The sequence below is a fragment of the Heloderma suspectum genome, chromosome 6 (genome assembly GCF_057233095.1).
Source record: "Heloderma suspectum isolate Gila_16-S chromosome 6, 16-S_ref, whole genome shotgun sequence".
Taxonomy (NCBI): Eukaryota; Metazoa; Chordata; class Lepidosauria; order Squamata; family Helodermatidae; genus Heloderma; species Heloderma suspectum.
This window is the reverse complement of record NC_139463.1, coordinates 107,242,288-107,264,059: the sequence shown is the minus strand read 5'-3', so window position 1 is coordinate 107,264,059 and position 21,772 is coordinate 107,242,288. Positions and strand designations below refer to the sequence as shown.

Genomic DNA, 21,772 nt, shown 5'->3' with positions numbered 1-21,772 from the left:
GGTGATGCTATCTAGCCATCTCATCCTCTGCTGTCCCTTTCTCCTTTTGCCTTCAATCTTTCCCAGCATCAGGGTCTTTTCCAGGGAGTTTTCTGTTCGCATTAGGTGGCCAAAATATTTGAGCTTCAGCATCTGTCCTTCCAATGAGCAGTCAGGGTTGATTTCCTTTAGGATTGACTGATTTGACCTCCTTGCAGTCCAGGGGACTCGTAAGAGTCTTCTCCAGCACCACTGTTCGAAGGCATCAATTCTTTGGCACAAAGCTTTCCTTATAGTCCAGCCCTCACAGCCATATGAGAGAGCTGGACTATAGGTCTGCCTTAGATGAACTTTATTCTGTCTAAAGATTAAAATGTCCACCCTGCTTCCTTTGGGTTTCCTTCCACCCACATCTGATCCCTGGCCTCTCTTTGCAGATATGTCTGATCTGATATCCTTGCTTGCTACTTTTCCTGCTGTAGGGCTGCAGCTGCTTCTTGTCATCCTCCTGCTGCCTTTCTGGCTCTCCCCATGGTGACTCAGATAAGCATACCTGGAGCACTCCGATCAGCTTGTGAAAACACACCTGACAATTACATCACTATCTCCAGCCTAGATTGGATAGTTCAAGGGGGTGGGGAAAGACGTTGGTGTCTGCATAACTTGGGGTCTGTATCTGGCAAAGCTCAGGACTTCTGGCAGGTCTGCTTGAAGGAGCCCCATACCTGGCCGAATCCCCAACCTTCCTCCTACAGCCTGTAGCTAGCAAGCTTTTAGTTAGGTCACAGCAAAGGTACATGTTCTGGATGGTTTTCCTCTGAATCTGAGATCATGGATCATTCTGGCTTTGATCACATAAAACTTGTCATTGTTTAAGCATGGAAAGATGTGCTTTATTATTCATTAAATAATAAAGCACATTCATTCTGAACGCACGAAGGGGAGGTTGTGACTTTTTCTTCTTTTTCTTCTGGCTACAGAAGCAGGACTATCACCAAAGAGACATCTAGACTCCCCTTCCTTTACCCCCCCCCCTGAGAAGATTTTGCGCAATGGGGCCAGAGATTTTCTTTGAATAACGAAGCACATCTTTCCATGCTTAAACAAGGACAAGTTTTATTTTTTCAAAGCCAGAATGATCCACGATCTCAGATACAGAAGAACACATCCAGAACATGTGTCTGCTACCTAATTAAAAGCTTGCTAACTAAAGGCTGTAGGAGGAGGGTTCGGAATTTGGCAAAGAATGGGGCTCCTGTAAGTGGACCCTTCAAAGGCTCAGAAGTCCGGAGCTTTGCCAGATGTGGTTGCTAAATTATGCAGACACCAACTTCTTTCCCCACCCCCTTGAGCTATCCAATCTAGGCTGGAGATAGTGATGTAATTGTCAGGTGTGTTTTCACAAGCTGATCAGAGTGTTCCAGGTATGCTTATCTGAGTCACCATGGGGAGAGCCAGAAAGGCAGCAGGATGTCAAGAAGCAGCTGCAGCCCTACAGCAGGAAAAGTAGCAAGCAAGGAAATCATGCAAAGTGAGGTGAAGGATCAGAGGAGGGTTGAAGGAAGCCCAAAGGGAGCAGGGTGGACATTTGAATCTCTAGACAGACTGAAGGTCATCTAAGGCAGATCTAAATTCATTAACATTCCAGATCTTTTACAACCTAGGCCTATGTTTTTGCTTGAGACATTCAGCAACTTGGGAGCCGAACAAATCTCCTAAATCCCAGAAATTCAACTGGTTTTCCATTCTTACACAGAACTTCAGTTATTCCAGTGATGCCTGCACCAGAGAAAGTGAGGACATGAGCCATCATAACAGGAAGTCCGTGAAAGGGGAGATGAGTGTCGATGGTCTCCAGTGACTGGTTTGCCATCAACGGTGCAGACGTCTTGAGGCTGCTCTTCTGAGGCATGAATGATGTAAGTGTGAAAGATTCCAAAGGCAATGCATCCCTTCGTCAGAATCATCCTGCAGTAGACATTGTCATTCTGGGCATTTGTCTTTGGAAAATCGACATGATGTAGTTTGAAGTATTCATAATCAAGCAAGTAGCAAGCTTCCATCCCTACCATCATCCAAGTGAACACCAGTAGCAGCTATAATAGACAAAGCCCCTTTGCAGCCATGGCTCGCTGTGTCTCTTCCTAATTATCTCTGAACAAATGAAAAAGAAAATCATGTGTGTGTGTGTGTGGGAGGGGGGGATGGCTAGAATTCATTACTTGTTTTCCCCACCAACCAATTACATTATTTATTTATCACATGTATATCCCATCCTTCCTCCAATAAGCTCAAAATGGCCTAATTACATTGTCTTACCTTCACAACAGTCACTGAGGTGGCCTTTGTTTGGAGATGGAATTGTCCCAGGTTGGTAAGGAGTTCAACTGATACCGCTCCAACCAACCTCCAACTATCAATGCTGTAGTCACTTATTTAGGATTTTTGTTTAGCTCTCTTACCAGGAAAAGACACTCAAACCGGGCCAACTGCTGAATGGGGTATTTGGTCAACAAGATGGAATCTTTATGGCATGCAGCTATGCCCCTCCATGCCCCTCAAATCTTGACTGGTGCTGGACTGCCCCCCCCCCTGCATATTCTGGAGGACATATTTGGGAGAAGTTTATCCTTCCCTTTCATCCAACTAGGTCTCTCTTTCTGGGCCAGATCATACTGTTTCCCCTGAAAGACCTGGCATTATTCAACAGCACCTTGAGACTAGGGGGCACTGCTGAAAGGCCACCACTGTTAACCAGGCTGGGGGATGGTCTGTAAAGTAACATGGCACATAGATGTTGAGACTGGTTTCTCCACCACCATAACAGTCTCTGCGCATGACTCTTAAAAAAAAAAGTTTTAAAACTCTGCAAGGTCTATCCGGTATTACACACTAGAGGCTCATTAAAGGGCTAGAGTAGGGGAAGGAAACCTCGGGCCTGTGGGCCAAATCCAGCTCTCCTGGAGGCCCAAGCTGAGCCTTCAGGGTTGCCTATGCAGCTATGCCCCTTCACCTGGCCATCACCACCAATCCCCCCACCACAGATGGTTTGTTCGTTTCCAGCCTTTTGCACATTTTTCCCCATTCAAAAAATTTGAAAACCCTCTTGTTGTTCAGTTGTTCAGTCGTGTCCGAGTCTTCATGACCCCATGGACCATCGCACACCAGGACTTCCTGTCCTGCGCTCTCTCCCAGAGCGTGCTCAAGTCCATATTCATTGCATCAGTTAAGCTATCTAGCCATCCCATCCTCTGCTGTCCCCTTCTCCTTTTGCCTTCTGTCTTTCCCAGCATCAGGGTCTTTTCCAGAGAAAAGTTTTCTCTTCGCATTAGGTGGCCAAAATATTTGAGCTTCAGCTTCAGTATCTGTCCCTCCAATGAGCACTCCGGGTTGATTTCCTTTAGGATGGACTGATTTGACCTCCTTGAAGTCCAGGGGACTCATAAGAGTCTTCTCCAGCACCACAGTTCGAAAGCCTCAATTCTTCAGTGCTCAGCCTTCCTTATAGTCCAGCTCTCACAGCCATACATTACTACTGGGAAAACCATAGCTTTGATTAGATGGACCTTTGTCAGCAAGGTGATGTCTCTGCTTCTTACTATGCTGTCTAGGGTTGCCATAGCTTTCCTCCCAAGGAACAACTGCCTTTTAATTTCATGGCTACAGTCACTGTCTGCGGTAATCTTGGAGCCCAAGAAAATAAAATCTGTCACTGCTCCTATTTCTTCCCCTTTTATATGCCAGGAAGAGATGGGGCCAGATGCCATGATCTTCGTTTTGTTAATGTTGAGTTTCAAACCAGCTTTTGCACTCTCCTCTTTCACCCTCAACAAGAGGCTCTTTAGATCCTCTTTGCTTTCTGCCATTAGGGAGGTATCATCTGCATATCTGAGGTTGTTGATAATTCTCCCGACAATCTTAATTCCGACCTGTGATTCATCCAACCCGGCGTTTCTCATGATGTACTCTGCATTTAAGTTAAATAAGCAGGGCGACAATATTGTCGTACTATTGCTGCTGGCTGTTACCTTGGTTCCTACTTCACTTGTATTCCATTTAAAATGTACGTTTTCATCTTATGTTTTACTATGTTATCCTATTTTATCGTTACATGTTTCGTTTTGTCAAGCTGTCAGAGAGCCTTGGCTAATTGGTGGTGTAGACATTGAATAAATAAATACAATAAATAATTCAGGTGAGGAAGTGAAAATGCTTCGTGGAACCAGTAATGATATCGAGCAAAAAGTATGGGATACATTATGGATAAATCAATCAAAGAAAACCGTATCAACAATCCTTAGAGAGAATTCATTAAAATTGTTACACCGATGGAATATGGTGCATCTGGCAAGGAGAGCGCCTAGAAACAATACAAAATGGAGGTATTCCAGGAAAAACTGGGCAGTCATCTCTCAGGGATTCCTGCACTGAGCAGAGGGTCTGATGGTCTAAGTGGCTCCGTCCAGCTCTATAATTCTATGATTCTATGTTGGAGAAATTGGAATCAGCAGGGTTTATATATTCATATGTGGTGATTATGTCCTGTTGTGTGTTACAGTTTTGGAACATCATATTCTTAGATATGTCAAAAAGTATGCATCGAACTGCATATGTTGCATCAGCATTGGCTGATGGAAACTAATGGAGCAGTACTGGATCTTTCAAACAAGGAATCAGCTTTGCTGCGCTTTGGTCCATGCAGGGCTCTACGAGCAGGTTCTCTGTACCAGTAAAAATCACTTCACAGAACATACTTCCTGGCGGGGGTTGGAGTGAATGTCATCTCACTGGCAGGGGCTGCTCAGCCATTAAGAGAGGCTCCCCCCCTTCCTCCCTTCCTCCTTCCCCCTGTAACTCCAGATGTGCTTGTATTTCTGGACCAAGCCTCACAGAGCACAATGGGAATTTCTTCCAAGTAGAAACACATATGCTTGTGCTGGGAAAGAGAGGGGGAGAACACAAAGATGGGAAACCAGCCCCCATTTTAACCCACAGGATCGCTACAATGAAGGGTTGAAGTAGTTACTTCCTAAGGCAATAAAACAAACAAAGGAGAATCAGAGCCTTGAGATTGCACTTTACCACACTTAGGGGATTGGGCTTTAAATGGTGCCATGGCAATTGAGGGGGATCTCTGAATGTTCTGATGTGGGCATTCAGAGGGTAAACCTCATTGGCCACGTGGGAGTTACTTCTGAGGAGACACGAATTGGTTGGTGCAGGGACGGGAAACACACAGGGAACACCCCTTGACCCGGGTCATGGTGAAAGGCACACCCCTGGGCAGGGCTAGCATATCTGAGGTAAAGGTGGGGTTTGGGGCACACAGCAATTATACTGAGGAGAACCTGGCAAGGAAAAGAATCAGAATTTAAGCAGTTACAGGAAATCCAGCTCTTCCCTGATAACTTCAGGGTGGCTGCTGGATGGCCATGATGTCATGCATCCCTCACGACCTCAACACGCAGCTGGCTTGGAGTAAGTCACTGGTGGAGACAGCCTCTTGGATCCTTGCACTGAACAGTGGGTTGGACTTGATGGCCTTAATGGCCTCTTCCAGTTCTGAAAAATCAAAACCAACTCCTGCCCAAACCAAAGCGGCCACACACACATAAGCAAATCAACAGAATAAAATCAAAATATATCCATTTCTGTTATTAATAGTTTACTTCATCAATGACAAAACAAAATATGGGAGAAATTCATAAAAGAAAGTAAGGCAAAGTCATACACTGTCTTTGATTATTTGAAAGCATCAGATATGCCTTACTGCTCTCCCCATTTGTTGGGGAGAGAAGAGACCTAATCCTCATCCTACAGTCATTGCCCCTTGAAGAGCAAACTCCAAAGAGCCCTCAATAGAGTTAACTACCCAAGGCTGGAGGAGTCAGTCTGGAGGAAAGGTATCAAGGATAAATATGAGCAAATAAGCAGCTGTGGGCAGTCTTTCTCCTCGTGCATATGGTAGAGACATAAGGACATAAGAAGAGCCACTCTGGATCAGACCAAGGGTCCATCTCGTCCAGCATTCTGTTCACACAGTGGCCAACCAGCTGCCCACAAGAAAGCCACAAGCAGGACATGAGTGCAATACCACCCCCCTGCCCATCTTCCCCAGCAACTGGTGTACATAAGCTTACTGCCTCTGGTACTGGAGGTAGCACATAGCCATCAGGACAAGGAGCCATTGATAGCCTCCTCCTCCAGGTTTTTATCTAATCCCCTCTTAAAGCCATCCAAATTGGTGGCCATCACTACATCTTGAGGTAGCGGATTTCATAGTGTCACTATGCACTGTGTGAAGAAGTACTTTCTGTGATCTCTCCTGAATCTCCCACCGATCAGCTTCATGGGATAGCCCAGGTTCTAGTATTTTGAGAGAGGCAGAAAAATGTCTGCATATCCACATTCTCCACACCAAATGGTCGGAAGCACAGAGGAGGCACTGGAGGTTGACAACATCATTTAAAGGACCTGCAAACATCCATCAGTAACCAATCTCCTTTGCAGGTAGGCATGTAGGAACCCACCCCAGCTCAGGTTCTCCGGGCGCCTGCTGAAACGCTGCCCCTGCAAGCTTGACGAGTCGCCCGCACTCACTCCGGGCCTGTCTGGTGAGCGCCCACCATTTTGCCACCCATTTTTTGTGAAAAAGGGGGCTTAAAAAGGTGCATATTTAAATATGTGCAGTTTGGGACCAGGAAAGCATAATATGTGCAATACTAGAGGCATTATGTGGGCCCTTGCCAGACAGGTCAGGGTGAGTCTGGGAGGACATGAGCAAGGGCAAGCGAGGGCAGGCTCCTGGACCAGCTGTGACAGGGCAGCACAGGGAGGGATGTCCAACTCCCACTTCGGAGGTCAGAGTCTCCTCTGAGGGGGGAATCCCAACTCACCTATGAGCCCACAGACAATGCTTCGGGGGCTTAAGATTGCTCTTAACCAGATATTTCTTGATTTGTGTACCTCAGTTTCATAGACACGAACCATGGCCGTAGCCGCCACCATTTGTGTACGCGCGGTTTTTTAAAACTCAGACGTGATAGGCTACGTAAAGATTTATGTAGCCTATCACGGCTGACTACAGGGACACAAACAGTGGCGGCTATGGCTGCCGCCATTTGCGTCCCTGTTAGCCAGCGGCTGGATGCCCGGCTGCTGGCGGAGCCGGCCGGCAGCTCCATGGAATCTCCGCCAAGCGGAGCCAGCCGGCCAGGATTCCGGGGGGAGGGACGGAGCACCTCCCACTCCCAGCAGAACACGGCGGAGACAGGTGAGGGCAATTTCGTATATCCCTACATCCATCCATCTTTCTCTTGGTCGGCCCCTGTTCCTTTTGCCTTCCACTTTCCCTCGCCTCAGCATCTTCTCCAGGGTATCCTGTGTTCTCATGATGTGGCCAAAGTACTTCAGTTTTGCCTTTAATATCATTCCCTCAAGTGAGCAGTCTGGCTTTCTTTCCTGGAGTATGGACTGGGTTGATCTTCTTGCAGCCCAAGGCACTCTCAGAATTTTCCTCCAGCACCACAGTTCAAGAGCATAAGCTAACTGCCTCTGGAACTGGAGGTAGCACATAGCCATCAGGACTAGGAGCCATTGATAGCCTCCTCCTCTGGGTTTTCATCTAATCCCCTTTTAAAGCCATCCAAATTGGTGGCCGTCACTACATCTTGAGGTAGCGGATTTCATAGTGTAACTATGCGCTCTGTGAAGAAGTATTTTCTGTGATCTCTCCTGAATCTCCCACCAATCAGCTTCATGGGATACCCCAGGTTCTAGTATTTTGAGAGAGGCAGAAAAATGTCTGCATATCTCCACACCAAATGGTTGGAAAGCACAGAAGAAGCATTGGAGGTTGATAATGCCTCTAGTTAAAACTAGAGTTAATACTAGAGGCATTATGTGGGCCCTTGCCGGACAGGTCAGGGTGAGTCTGGGAGGACATGAGCAAAGACAAGCGAGGGCAGGCTCCTGGACCAGCTGTGACAGGGCAGCACAGGGAGGGATGTCCAAATCCCACTTCTGTGGTCAGAGTCTCCTCAGAGGGGAGAATCCCAGCTCTCCTATGGGCCCTCAGACAATGCTTCGGGGGCTTAAGATTGCTCCCTAAAAGGCTCAGTTTCAGTGTCTGGTTATTATCCTCACTGAACAAAGCTTCCCCACAGTATTGGGAAGGAACTCATGGCATTCCGCTGACCTTAACAGTAACACATGACATTTGCACAGCTTTTAGGGGTTCAAAGTGTTCTGTGTGAATGACCTAGTTGTAATCCTTACAACAAGTCAACAACCATATATAAGCTATGTCAGTATTGTTATCTCCCATACTGCAGATGGAGGGGGGGGGGAGATGGAGGCTAAGCGAGAGTGGCTTGCCTAAGGTGACCTTGTGAGTTCATGGCAGAAGGAAGGTCCAAACCAGATATTTCTTGATTTGTACCTCAGTTTCATAGACACGAAACTAAACCAGCCCACAAATCCCAACCCTCTTAATCATCATCCACTGATTCCTTCAAGCCCAAACAAGCAACCCCCCTGTCAATTATCCTCCCATCTCCATGCTGAAATCTTCAACAATCCATGTGCCAACTGGTCTGCAAGGCCACTTAACATGGACCTTAGATAATGGTAGCCACCACGAGCCAGAAATGGATAGAGTTTGAATACCACCCGTGAAAATCACCAAAACGGCCCCCACCAACTTCAAAGGACACCACTGGCATTGCAAATGTGGGGGAGCAGTGTTATCCCCACTTTCGTTACACCAGGTTGGGAAATAGCTCAAGAAAAAGACACTCTGAAATAAAGAATGATGTCACTTCTCCCCCTAGCTGGGACTATTCTTTTTTCCTGACTAATTGCTCCTTGGTGTTCAATTCAGGCCTGAATATAATAATGTAGCATTTGGGGAGGAAGATGCAACCCAGTAAGCCAGCACTGGAGGCCAAGATGGAGAAGACCTCCATGGCCACCATGTATTTCCCCTTGGTGCTCAGGTAGGTTGGCACAAAGGACACCCAAACACTGCAGAAGACCAACATGCTGAAACTGATCAGCTTGGCTTCATTGAAAGTATCAGGCAACTTCCTGGCAAGGAAAGCCACCGTGAAGCTGATGAGGGCCAGAAACCCCATGTAGCCCAGGACAATGTAGAACATGAGGGCTGAGCCTTCATTGCATTGAACTACGATCGCGTCGACCTGGAAGTGCATGTCCAACTCTGGGAAGGGGGGAGAAGTTGCCAGCCACACAAAACAAATGCCAGCTTGAATAAGAGAGAGAGACAATATCACTGATACAGGCAGTCTCTTCCCCACCCATTTCCTCACCCTGTTTCCAGGCTTTGTAGCTACAAAGGCCAAAACCACAGTGATGGTTTTTGCTAACACACAAGCCACAGCAATGGAGAAGATGAGGCCAAACACTGTTTGCCTCAGAAGGCAGGTCACCTTCCCAGGCCGGCCAATGAATAGGAAGGAGCAGAGAAAGCAGAGCACCAGGGACGAGCCCAAGATACAGGTGATGCTCCAGTTGTTGGCTTTGACAATGGGTGTATTTTGGTGCCGAATGAAGGTCCACAACACCAAAAGTGTGATCACAGAAATGAAAAGAGCCAAGGAGGTGAGAACTGCTCCCAAAGGCTCCTCATAAGATAGGTAGCTTATGACTTTAAGAATACATTGGTCCTGATTCTTGTTCGGATACTGATCTTCTTGGCATTTCTCACATTGATCTGCATCTGAAAGTGTTGAGCAAAAACTTTACATTGAAACATATTCTCTGTGTTTAGCTGCAGTCTTTTAATTTGACCTCATTTAACAAATCCTCTTTCTTCAGCATCACTGATAATGGTTCTGTCAGCATTTCCTCTTCCTACCCCTGTTCATACTCAACACAGGAATATATTTGTCTTTCAAGAAAAGGGATAGGAATTAAAATACATATGAATCTGAATCTTCTGGATTTTTGTGAGATTATCTCTAGAATTCAGATGGGTAAGTGGCCAAAGAACACAAAGATTCCCTTTATTTAGCTGGAATTGTTTAACTGGAGCTCATAGAACAAAGTTTCATCTTCCTTTGTCCACCCCTGTTCATAGTAAACACACTCATATATTCCTATTTAGAGAACCATGATAGGAATTAAAATATACCTGAAATACAAACTTCTGGGTTATTTTCAAACAACTCGGGATTCCTTCACTTACCCATCTGGATGGAAATCCTCCCTTGGGGGCACGCAACACAATCATAGCAACACACTTGCTTCCCCTGCTGGACGAACCTGCTCTGTCCCGGGTGGCAGCTCTCGACGCAGGTGGAAGTGGGCAGCGTCTAATGGAAAGCAGAAGGAAAGCCATTTGGCATGAAAGTAACTTTTCCTGATAGGTGCAATCCTCAGCTACATCTCTTTTTCTTCAGAACATGGTAAGATCGCAGGACTTTGCTCAGGTCAGCATCTTTGGGCATATGGCAAGACATTAATGCATCAGGAAGGCCCAACGCTTACCACAGACCATTCATGAAGGTGCTTCTTGCTGCCATTGCCACAGACTGCTTGTCCACTGTCTCAGTTGGGTGAACAGCACAGAGATTTCATTCCTGCTCATTCTCCTACACTCCCTTTTGGGGAATTGGGAAGGATTCGACTAACTGGACCCAATCCACACTACCACCCACCCAATGCAGCCTTCCCTAACCTTAGTCCTTCCAGATGTTTTGACCTACAGCTCCCATCAGCTGCAGCCACTCTAGCCAATGGTCAGAGATGAAGGAACACCTCATTACTTTGAATGAGTTCAAATCTCCAGGGCCAGATGAACTGCATCCTAGAGTAAGAAAGGAACTGGCAGAAGAACTCTCAGAACCTCTGTTTATTCTCTTTGAGAAATCATGGAGGACAGGGGAAGTGCCAGATGACTGGAGGAGGGCTAACGTTGTCCCTATCTTCAAAAAGGGTAAAAAGGAGGCACCTGGGAACTACAGACCAGTCAGTTTGACATCAATCCCTGGGAAAATTCTGGAGCAGATGATAAAGCAATCCATCTGGAAGCACCTTGACAACAATGCCGTGATTACTCAAAGCCAACATGGATTTGTCAAAAACAAGTCCTGCCAGACAAATCTGATCTCATTTTTTGATCAAGTAACCTCCCTTGTAGACCGTGGGAATGCTGTTGACATCGTATACCTCGACTTCAGCAAAGCTTTCGACAAAGTGCCCCATGATATCCTGATGAGCAAACTAGCTCAAAGTGGGCTAGATGAAACAACGATCCGGTGGATCCACAGTTGGCTACAAAATCGGACTCAAAGAGTGCTTATCAATGGGACCTTCTCATACTGGGGAGAGGTAACGAGTGGGGTACCGCAGGGCTCAGTCCAGGGCCCAGTGCTCTTCAACATTTGTATTAATGACTTGGAGGAGGAGGTCCAGGGAATGCTGATCACATTTGCAGATGACACCAAATTGGGCGGGATAGCTAATCTTTTGGAAGACAGAAACAAAATTCAAAGTGATCTGGATAGACTGGAGCGCTGGGCAGAAAACAACAGAATGACATTTAATAGGGTTAAATGCCAAGTTCTGCACCCAGGATAAAGAAACCAAATGCACAGTTACAAGATGAGGGATACGTGGCTCAACCACATTACAAGCAAGAAGGATCTTGGAATTGTTGTCGATCACAAGCTGCATATGAGCCAACAATGTGATGTGGCTGCAAAAAAGGCCAATGCTCTTTTGGGCTGCATTAATAGAAGCTTCCAAATCCCGGGAAGTACTAGTTCCCCTCTACTCAGCACTGGTTAGGCCTCATCTGGAGTACTGTGTCCAGTTCTGGGCACCACACTTGAAGAAGGATGCAGACAAACTGGAGAGGGTTCAGAGGAGGGCAACAAAGATGATCAGAGGACTGGAAACAAAGCCCTATGAAGAGAGACTGAAAGAACTGGGCATGTTTAGCCTTGAGAAGAGAAGACTGAGGGGAGATATGATAGCACCCTTCAAGTACTTGAAAGGTTGTCACAGAGAAGGCCAGGATCTCTTCTTGATCATCCCAGAGTGCAGGACACGGAATAATGAGCTCAAGTGACAGGAAGCCAGATTCTGGCTGATCATCAGGAAAAACTTCCTGACTGTAAGAGCAATGCGACAATGGAACCAATTTCCTGGGGAGGTGGTGGGCTCTCCCACACTGGAGGCCTTCAAGACGAGGCTAGACAGCCATTTGTCAGGGATGCTCTGACTTGGATTCCTGCATTGAGCAGTGGGTTGGCCTTTTAGGCCCCTTCCAACCATACTATTCTATGATTCTATGATTCTTTGATGGGAGCTGAAGTACAAAAGTTCTGGAGGGACCCAAGTTGGGAAGTCTACAGCAACAGAAATAACAGCAGGAATAGATATATCAGTTTCTAGTGAGTGTAGCCTTGGTAGTCTCTTGTGGTTAACAAAAGAGAGAGTCTTCTGCAGAGTTGGAGACTAACACGTCCTCTTCATCAGATTCATGCAGTGCTACCATTGATTTCCAATTTCCCATTGGTGCAGAGAGAGAGAGAGAGAAGCAGTGCAATCAGATGGTATTTTAATGCAAATGTACAGCCTCTGGGAATTGCATTATTAGTTTAGTCAGTTGGACAGATTACCGTATCATAAATATAATAAAAAAAAATAATCAGAAAAACTTGAAAGAGGATTTTAAAAAGTGGTAACTTGCCTACATGAAGATAGCTTATACTGGCATGTCAGCAGCTAGCAGAGCAAAATCCACATTCCTAAAAGATACCATAAGGTTTGTCACAAGAAATCGTAATAAGGTGCTAGTGTACTTGTGTAGCCTTCTGGACAAATAAATATCCCTATAAATACAGGGTAGGGATGGATGAGAAATTCATTTCAGTGCAGTGTTGATGAAAAATTACCAAACTTTGCAAAGATCTCCATATTTGGGACAAAAAGGATTTAAGATTTAAAAAAAATGGAATGGGGGAGGAACCCAAACTGACAAACTCCCCACCCAAGCCCAGGGATCTGAGTCCTGAGCTCTTAAAGTCTGGAATATGAATCCCGATGTCTTCAACCATGTTAGTGCTTAACTGGGTTGCCAACTTCTTCTTCTTCTCCACATTTTAAACTAGAGGTGGTAGGGGTTCTGGTGGGGGTTTGAAGCTCAGCAATTTTTCGCTGGCTCGCCCCCCCTCCCAACACTAGTCCGTGGATGCCCTTGCTTGCCCAACTCAGTCAGGCAAGTGCGTGGCCACCCGCTCCCTCACCAAGCTGTCATTTTGCATTAAAATGGCAAGTAGGCCTTTTTCGTAAATAACCATCTATGCAAATGGTGGCCATAAAGTGGCCATTTACTCAAAATTACAGGCATCGATGGACCATTGACGCCTGTAATGTTGCATAAATGGCCACCATATGGCCACCATTTGCGTAAATGGTTATTTACGGAAAAGGCCCAGCAGCCAATTTTACTCAAAATGGCAGGTCAATAAAGGAGTGGGTGGCCAGGAGCCTCTCATCACCTGCCCTTGGACCGCTCAGGGGCTCGCCGTGTGCGGCGAGTAGGGTTAGGCAGCTGATGGGGGCCCAGTAAGGGGTGTATCAGCCAAGAACTGGTGAGTTCGCCCATCCCTACTCTAAACAGCTATATGGCAAGCAGGCATGTCATGATCCTCTTTATGCTGGGATAAATCTGGTGGATGTAGATGGGTGAGAATTTTGTTTCAGTTCATTTTTGATAAGAGTTTGCTACAATTCATGAAGTTCATATTGGGAGAGAAAGACCTTGAGATTTAAACAAACAAACCCTGAATTATGGAGAAAGCAAAATTGACAGATTTGCCCAGTCCTAGACAGGAAGCAGACAAACTTGGTACACGTTGTCCTACATATATTTCACCCTCCTGGAAAGCTTCTTGAATACATCTGATGTTCATGTACAAATGAAAAGTGGGAAGGGGGGAACAGCAGGGAGAGGCTGAGTAGCTGATCTCCATCATCTTAGCTGTGCCCAGGTGTGAAGGTTTGAGGCCTACAGAGGGAAATGGAAGAAAGGTCAGGCCTAGAGGTCTGAGGGTTTCTGTTGGGAGGGGTAAACCTGAGAGGACTAGTTTCATTTCTCCACTGAAGTTTCGTTTCTTCATGGTTGAAACAATACTTTTGATTTTGAGGGCAGAGGGTATATAAAAAGAGGGAGAGAGCCAGTAAGAGGTAGAGACAGCCAGAGCCTGAAGTGAGAGCAGAGTCTGAAGAGTGAGCAGGAAGAAGCAGCCTAGAAGGGTCTAAGTACAGTTAGGGTAGTTTTAGATTTGAAGCAGTAATTTTGGTTTTGAGGGAGGGAGTATAAAAAGAGAGTGAGGGAGCCAGTAAGAGCAGAGTCTGGGAAACCAGAGACTGAAGAGGGAGCAGGAAGGAGCAGCCTAGAGAAGTCTAAGTACAGCTAAGGTAAAGGAACTTGTGTTTTGCCACTTTTATTCTCTTTTAATGCCGTTTGTATCACTCAGCTCTATTGTGTAAATACCTTCAGTTGTAATTTGTTTGCATTAAATCTACTAGTAAACTGTTGTGTTTAAACCCTGGTTCCAGAGTGTCAGTCACCCCACGTCTACAGCCTAAACCCCATGTTACTGGGAAAGGGAAGTTGCAAAGAAGGAAGGTGGGCCTCTTAAGGAGGCAAGAGATCCTGAAGGAGTTGCTCCAGGGGTCCAGGTCATAAGAGGAACCTTGACAGCAGGTTTTGCTGCTAAATCCCAATGCAGAAGATCCTGAGGCCAATATCCAGAGTATGTGCATAAAATATGGTGGTGATGTTGATCACTGTGCTTACTTGACTGAATTTATGATTCCACATAATAGCACTTCCATTCACAATGAACTCTTTCCCTGCAGGAGCCTGGGGGTCCATCCTTCCAACTTGGACTCTCTGAAAGGATTCGTTGGGGAAGGTGACCAAGTTGATGAGATCATATCCCCCTGCCAGGTCCCCATTATCATTGAAAAATATTTCTTCACCAGCACTGTTGTTAAAATGGATGTTTCTCAGAAACCAGTGAAGCTAAAAGGAGGAAAAAAAGGAATGGGGTCAAATGGCAAGGAACTGGTTAATATCACTGCTATGCAAACCTGACTTTCACTACCTTTAGCCACTGAATCATTACCACCAAAAATGAATCTACAAGAGTTTGTCATTTCCCAACATTTTAAAATGTCTATCCAAGGTAGGAAGAAAGATGTCAACTAACATTAATTAGAGCACCAACACAAACCGACGAACTCCCAGAACACCTGTGGTCTCCACAATATACAAAACAAGAATCCTAATATGATACAATAGGAATTCTGAATGGACTCCTTCATAGGGTTGTGACCCTGGATTGGGGTTTTGCATACAATTCTTCCTGCCCCCTGCCCAAACTGAGGTAATCAGCAAAAGCATTGTTTACGACAAAATCTCAGCCAGTCCACACAACAGCTTCACTTTCTGGACATGACTGTGCAAGTCCATAATGGACATACAAGCACAGATTATATCGGAAACCTACTGACTGCCACAGCCGCTTCCAGTCAGAACACAGCTTTCATGGGTTTCAAAGGGGCTGGACATTCTTTCTCAGTCATGGTCTGAGAAATTAAGTCTGCAACGTGGTTGTCCCTTTTCTATTGTTGATTTATCCACGATTTTGCTTTTCTTGTATTTCAAGTTAATTCTGGTATGGTATATTATAATGTTTTGCCATTTCAGTCCTGGAGGTGCAAGTACCTGCCATGGCTGAAGTTTCTGGAGATCCCATGTTCTTCCATCTCCCATTGTATTGTACTTGTCTCTTGATGAATCCATGGCATGGAGAGCATGTGCTACAGCATAGACCGCATTGTAGATATTGTAGCTCTGGCCAGACATCCCTGTTTCAAACACAGATCCAGGGAGGCTCCCCAGCTGCTCCTTCCCAGTGCAGTTTCTCTTGTTTGCGACATAAAGGTTATACATAGGGAAGGAACAGATAAACACACTGGCCCAGAATTGATGGATGAAATAAAAAGTGGACTGGAAAGGATTGATCCTCTCCACAAAATCTTGAAATCCTGGCACCATGTTTGTATGCAGTTTGAATGACAAGGTGCCATTGAAGGATTTAGTGGTGAATTTCCCCCCAGGTACTAAAGCAGTGAAATCCCATTCAGCTGTCGTGATCCACACTCTCTCTGTTGGAGTCATATAACCAATTTCCTTGGAGTATAAAACTAGCTGTAAAGCTTCCAGAGACTGACCGTCTCCATACACAAGAATCACATTGATTTCACTCCGTGTGAGAGTTGATTGAATTGGTCCCAATTTTTTTTTAAGTATTTCATGTGGTAAAAATGTTGTCACGGTCGGGATCATTTGCATCCAAGCAATGCAAAGATTCTTCTCCAAGAGCCTTGGTCTCAGAGTTCGGAGGAAGGTTTCCCCACTGTCATCCTCTGAAACAATGAGGCCGATCCAGTTCCATCCGAAATGCTTGAATAGCCCAACAATCCCGACATACTGAAGATCTTCATTTGGGACCATCCGGTAGAAAGAAGGAAAGCGAGTTTTGTCCCTCAGTGCTGGATCAAAGGCGCCATAGCTGAGCTAATGGGAATGATACAATACCTTCAGGACGGAGAAAACCATCACGTCGTTCTTGACCCAAACTGACTCCATCCAAACCTTTGCCAACATCTCGACCTCCTTCAATATGCTCTACTCTTAAACATTGTGGACTCTAACAGTCTAATCTTAAATTTCCTAGCAAACTTGCCTGGTGTTATCAATACTCAGGCTGCGAGTAGATTCTAAACAGGATGTTGAAGCTTTCATGGGCATCCACAGGAAGGGCCAGCGGGGGGCAGACACCACCCACTCAGATGACCCATAATCTCCATATTCCCAGCTTTCATGTTTTTAAAAAGCAAGCCACTTGCTCTTGTAGAACCTGAGATATGCATAGACAATCCTCTGCCCGTTTGGTTTGTAAGCAAATATAGTACCTCCCACCTTTCATTGGTTTCAGCCAATGAATGAAGTCATAGCAGCATCTGACACACCCTCTGTCAGCAGAATTAACTTCCTGGTTCACTGGAAAGCCTTTCGGTGGGTCTTTCCTTGTGGAAAAGTGATTACTGCCTCAAAAGATCCATGCTGAAATCCAGGCTTTTAGTGGAGCTCTGTAGTGTGTCTACCCCCGCCCCTAAAATAGAATGTTGGAGGAAGGACAGCTGTTCCTGATCTTTCAAACTCAGCTCTTAATAATTAATTAATATTTTTCTGAGTTTGTAAACGGTATTTTTTTTTAAGTGGCATTGCAGTGCTCATAAAGTTCATCATTATTACATCTACATTACAGGAGTCATGGCTGTAACTGAGTGTGGGTTACTCCAGCCCTGCAGAGTAGCTCAGTGTTGCTATTCCCATTCAGGGGTCTCCAGCATGGGGAAATCAAGCCCTCTTGGGGTTCGATGGCTTCCCCCCGAGGCCCTGGCTTAGCTTGCTTTAGTGAGCCAAGCCACAGGCTCCCCACCAGATGCGCTGTGTGCAAATAGCTCCTGTGCGCAAATGGGCGCTGCGCACAAATGACTCCTTCTCCCCCTCCCAGGACTGATGAGGGGGAGAAGGAGCCATTTGCATATGGTGGCAGCGGTGCCAGGGGTAGTCGGTGGATGGCAGTGGCAGGGACTCGCACTGCTGCCCCTGCCAATGTCAGCAGCACTGCCGCACCCATGAGCAAACCTGTCGTGCTCTCCCTCCCGACACCAGAAAGGAGAGTGTGAGGGGTTTGCACATGGTGGTTGTGGCAGGGAGCGGGCAGCACCAGCAGGAGTTTCCACCTCCACGACCTGCCGTGAGTACTACCGCCACCATTTGCGAGGGCTCCTTCTCCTCTTCCTGGGCCCAAGGAGGGGGAGAAGCAGCCATTTGTGCACAGGCCGTGGAAGGAGAAGGGAAGTCTCACACACAGCAGCTGCCTGCTGTGCGCAAAATGGAGGATGAGAGGGGAGCAACAGCCCCCTCTCATCTTCCTGCCCCACTGCTGTGCCACTACTACAGCAGCAGGGGCAGGAGGATCAGAAGGGAGCCAGTTTTGATACAAGCAGGAGCTTGCCCTGTGCTGACGTTAATCTCACCATGAACACATACCTGTGGCATCTTGTAGGCATTGAAGATGTCGGCCATCTGGATGGAGTTTTGAGAGGTGAGTGCCCCAACGACAGCCATCAATTTCTCTTTCCTGCCACAGTTATAATTGATGGGATTCCTCTGTCCTGTGAAGAGAAGATCCAGAGTGGCCCAGCAGTTTTGCCTTGGATCAAATGCACTGTCATAAATCTTGGAATCGAGTGTGGTGTTGGGTAAAAATTCGGCATTCTTGTTGATCGCATTAATGGCAAAAGTAAAGGCAAGCAAATGTTGGTAGTTTGTAGGGATCATGCTGCAATGAGAGGGCTATATATTTTTAAATCAAGTATGTTGGATTGTGCATTATGATTCACTCATCTAACTAAATAGGAAGATTATAGTAATAATACCTAACAACAACAACATTAATTCATTGCTTCTCACCACAGACTTACACAGAGACAGAAAGAAATCCATAACTAATAGAACCGGAGTAAAAATCCAAATCAGTATAAAGCATAATCAACAAAACAATAGGAAGAAGAAAGGGGGGAGGGCCAGGAGGGGGGAAGCCTCTCTCATTGGTTGAACAGCCCCTGCCAGTCAGATGACAGTCACCCTGGCCCCCCGCCCCCCAGAAGTATGTTCTGTGAGATGACTTCGAATGGTGCAAAGCACTCGTGGATCCCTGCCCGGACCAAAACCAGCTCCATGAAAAATGCGGGTAAGCCACTCCTTCCTTCTCCTTCTATTTTCATGGAGACACGCCCATAATCTCTTTTCCTAATGCAGGGTACTGGATTGTTGTGAAGGTATAATGTATCTCTTAAATTTTATTTATTTATTTATTTATTTTCATTTCATTTCATTTCTGTACTTCCCAATAGCTGAAGCTCCCTCTGCAGATATAGCATAACATTCAATGAAATAAATGATTATATCCAGTGGCTAACATTTGCAGGGTAAATGCAAATTTACCAGGTAAATGTCAGTTTTTCTCACCTTGCTCTTCCAATGCCCCAGTCTCTTTCTGCCCAATGAGTGAACTACTGGGAATCTTTCTCATCCACCTCTCTTTTCTGCCCAGCTTGTATCCAGGGGTATTGCTAGGTACCCAGAAGATCAAGCCCAGAGACAAATTATTGCATACAATTGGCATATGGCTATTTATATGCATATATGAACATTTTGATTTACTAGAACTTACAAAGGCAGGCCATGAAAATCCACATTCTTCCATTTGCACGCCAAAACTGTTCCTCTTCAAAACAATTAAATTCCCCTTCAGTAGGGATAGAGGACCCAGGGATGCCCCCAAACTGAAATTCTCCAAACTTTGCTTGCAAGTTTGATTTAGCTTGTTCTTCTTCTTATTTGTGACCATTTGTTGTTGTTGTTCATTTGAATGGGGAAAGTTGTGCATTTTTCAGAAGTTGTGCATTTTTCAAGTTGTGCATTCACCAAGAGTTCCCCGTTTTTAAACAGGCATTTTTTTAAAAGTGCACATTTTGTGAATGCAAGCACAAGTTCAGGAATCTGTGAACATTTTCGGAGGACATGTACTCCTGTTTGCATTCAGGGTTACGAACAGGGCATTTTGAGTGATGTGCAAACTGAAATGAAATTCTCAGACATCCCTGCCCTTCCATGACTCCCATATCACCTCAAATGTACTATCATCATTTATTTCCACCAATTAATATCCTGCCCAATATAACCCTCCCCCAAATCAGTCCCCCCCCCTCAGTTAATTACCAACCAAGATCACTTACTCCACAATGCAGTGTTAACAGAGACCCTCTTTAATAAAAGTGCAGTTTGATGGCTGTTATGAGGGACGGAGCTGTGTGGTCTGTCAAAAGAGCAGGGAAAGGATCCACAGACACTTAGCAGCTCAGGGGCAAAACTAATGGGGTGTGGAGATGGACATATCACCCCCTTGTGCATGTCAGGCTCCTGTTTTGATTAGGCTATAATGTACAAGGTTTTGGTTCTCAGGCACTGAGTGTGTGTCTGAGGAGAGGCACCATTCCCTGAGGGGGGGTGCCCATGAGGAGAATTGATGAGGTCTTCAAGACCAGGGAAAGCTGTTTCCACACTCAGGATCTGTGACAGTCCCTGGATTGTCAGAGAAGCACCTCAGGAACAAAGCAACTGGATGAAGAACCATCTGTTAAGTGATGGGATAATAAATAACATTAACCATAGGGATGGGGGAGAAATCCTCCACGGACCCCAGTGAGGCTGGATTCAGAAGACCCTGGCCTCCGGAGCACGTGTTGGATCAGAAGACTTACCTCAGCCTCCTGGAAGAATCCTTACCAGCCGGATCCTCCCCGCCAGCTGACACCGGAGCGCCAGTGATGCGGCTGCTATTGCTGCAGCGCTGGCTGGGCTGATTGATTGCAGACGCAAATGGCGTCCACTATGCCATTTGCGGCCGTAAAGGTCTTAGTTTAAGCTAACTGTAGCCATTTATGGCTTTTAAAATAATAAAACAGAGTGTAGAACTCTGCTTTCTTTTTTCCTTTCGGAATCTTCTCCATTTTTCCTTTTGCATTAATGAATTACATATTAATACGGAAAATAATTATGTGTGTTTCTTTTGGTCTGAGGGTCTGCATGTGTGTGTATGGGTAGGGCTGGTGGGTTGCTTTTTCTTTTTTTACCCCTGGCAGCCTTTGGAGAGATTGGCAGCTGACTCTGGAGGTCTGAATTGACCATGATTTCTTAAAAGAAAGAAAGAAAGAAAGAAAGAAAGAAAGAAAGAAAGAAAGAAAGAAAGAAAAAAGAATCCTATCATTGGCTCCATAACCTCTAAGTAACTATGTTTCTACCTAAATCAGGGGTTAGGGAACACACAGGTACAGGCTCCATATGACCCCACGGCTTTTTTTTTTTTGCAACACACACACTGTGTTCCCCTTCCAAGACTGCTGAAATTGCAGTAATTTGCAGGAAAATAAGGCACAACGGAGCATGCTTGTTTGCAAGATGAATCATGCTCTTGGAAACACGATTCTGCTTGGAAACAAGGCACATGCAGGGAAACACGCCTTGTTCCTCTGCAAAAATGCCATAATTTTGGGTGCGTCAAATTCGGCAGTGGCGAGTGCAGGATAGGACAACCCCTGGAGGTTTGCCCACCCCACGTTCAACAATGCTCCTGCAGAAAAGTACTATATAGGGCAGTTTGGATGTGCACTTAAGGATTCTTCCCACATGGATGAATGTCTGACCTCTGCTCCCAAGCCAACTCAAAAAACATTTTCATCAGTTAAGATATAGAAAAGTTTAAGAAAGAACCAGATCTGACCTTGACCTGCTAATTGTTCTGGTTTTACAGGGTAGAGTGGAAGAATATTAGTCTGAATGTACACCATCCTGGCTTCAAAAATAAAAGAAGAGTAAAGAAAGAGAAAAGACAGTGCTTAAGATAGCAATTTAGTTTTTGAAGTGAAGAACGATCACTGGATCCAGTACAGAACTTTTCATATGAGAGAGTAAAAGGAAGGAAGGAAGGAAGGAAGGAAGGAAGGAAGGAAGGAAGGAAGAAAGAAAGAAAGAAAGAAAGAAAGAAAGAAAGAAAGAAAGAAAGAAAGAAAGAACTTACTAAGCATTTCTTGCAGTGGAATAACTGGAGTGTTT

General features: G+C 45.5%; 1 protein-coding gene across 1 annotated transcript; it reads right to left on the bottom strand.

Moving 5' to 3' along the window:
• Positions 1-8,816: 8,816 nt before the first annotated feature.
• LOC146342340 (vomeronasal type-2 receptor 26-like) lies at positions 8,817-18,181 on the bottom strand. The gene is made up of 5 exons (XM_084807807.1): positions 18,146-18,181; positions 15,746-16,600; positions 14,813-15,040; positions 10,187-10,313; positions 8,817-9,718 (listed from the first exon to the last, which is right to left on the bottom strand). The coding sequence occupies exons 1-5, from the start codon at positions 18,179-18,181 to the stop codon at positions 8,817-8,819; spliced, it is 2,148 nt and encodes a 715-aa protein (XP_084663933.1).
• Positions 18,182-21,772: the final 3,591 nt, after the last annotated feature.

Excerpts from the sequence above, each read along its gene's own strand:
- LOC146342340 (XM_084807807.1), bottom strand. The coding sequence starts at position 18,181 with ATGGCCGACATCTTCAATGCCTACAAGATGCCACAG. Across the intron at positions 10,314-14,812 it reads GGAATCATAAATTCAGTCAA|ACGCTGCCCACTTCCACCTG; the intron begins GTAAGCACAGTG and ends GCTTTCCATTAG. Across the intron at positions 9,719-10,186 it reads GAGGATTTCCATCCAGATGG|ATGCAGATCAATGTGAGAAA; the intron begins GTAAGTGAAGGA and ends CAACACTTTCAG.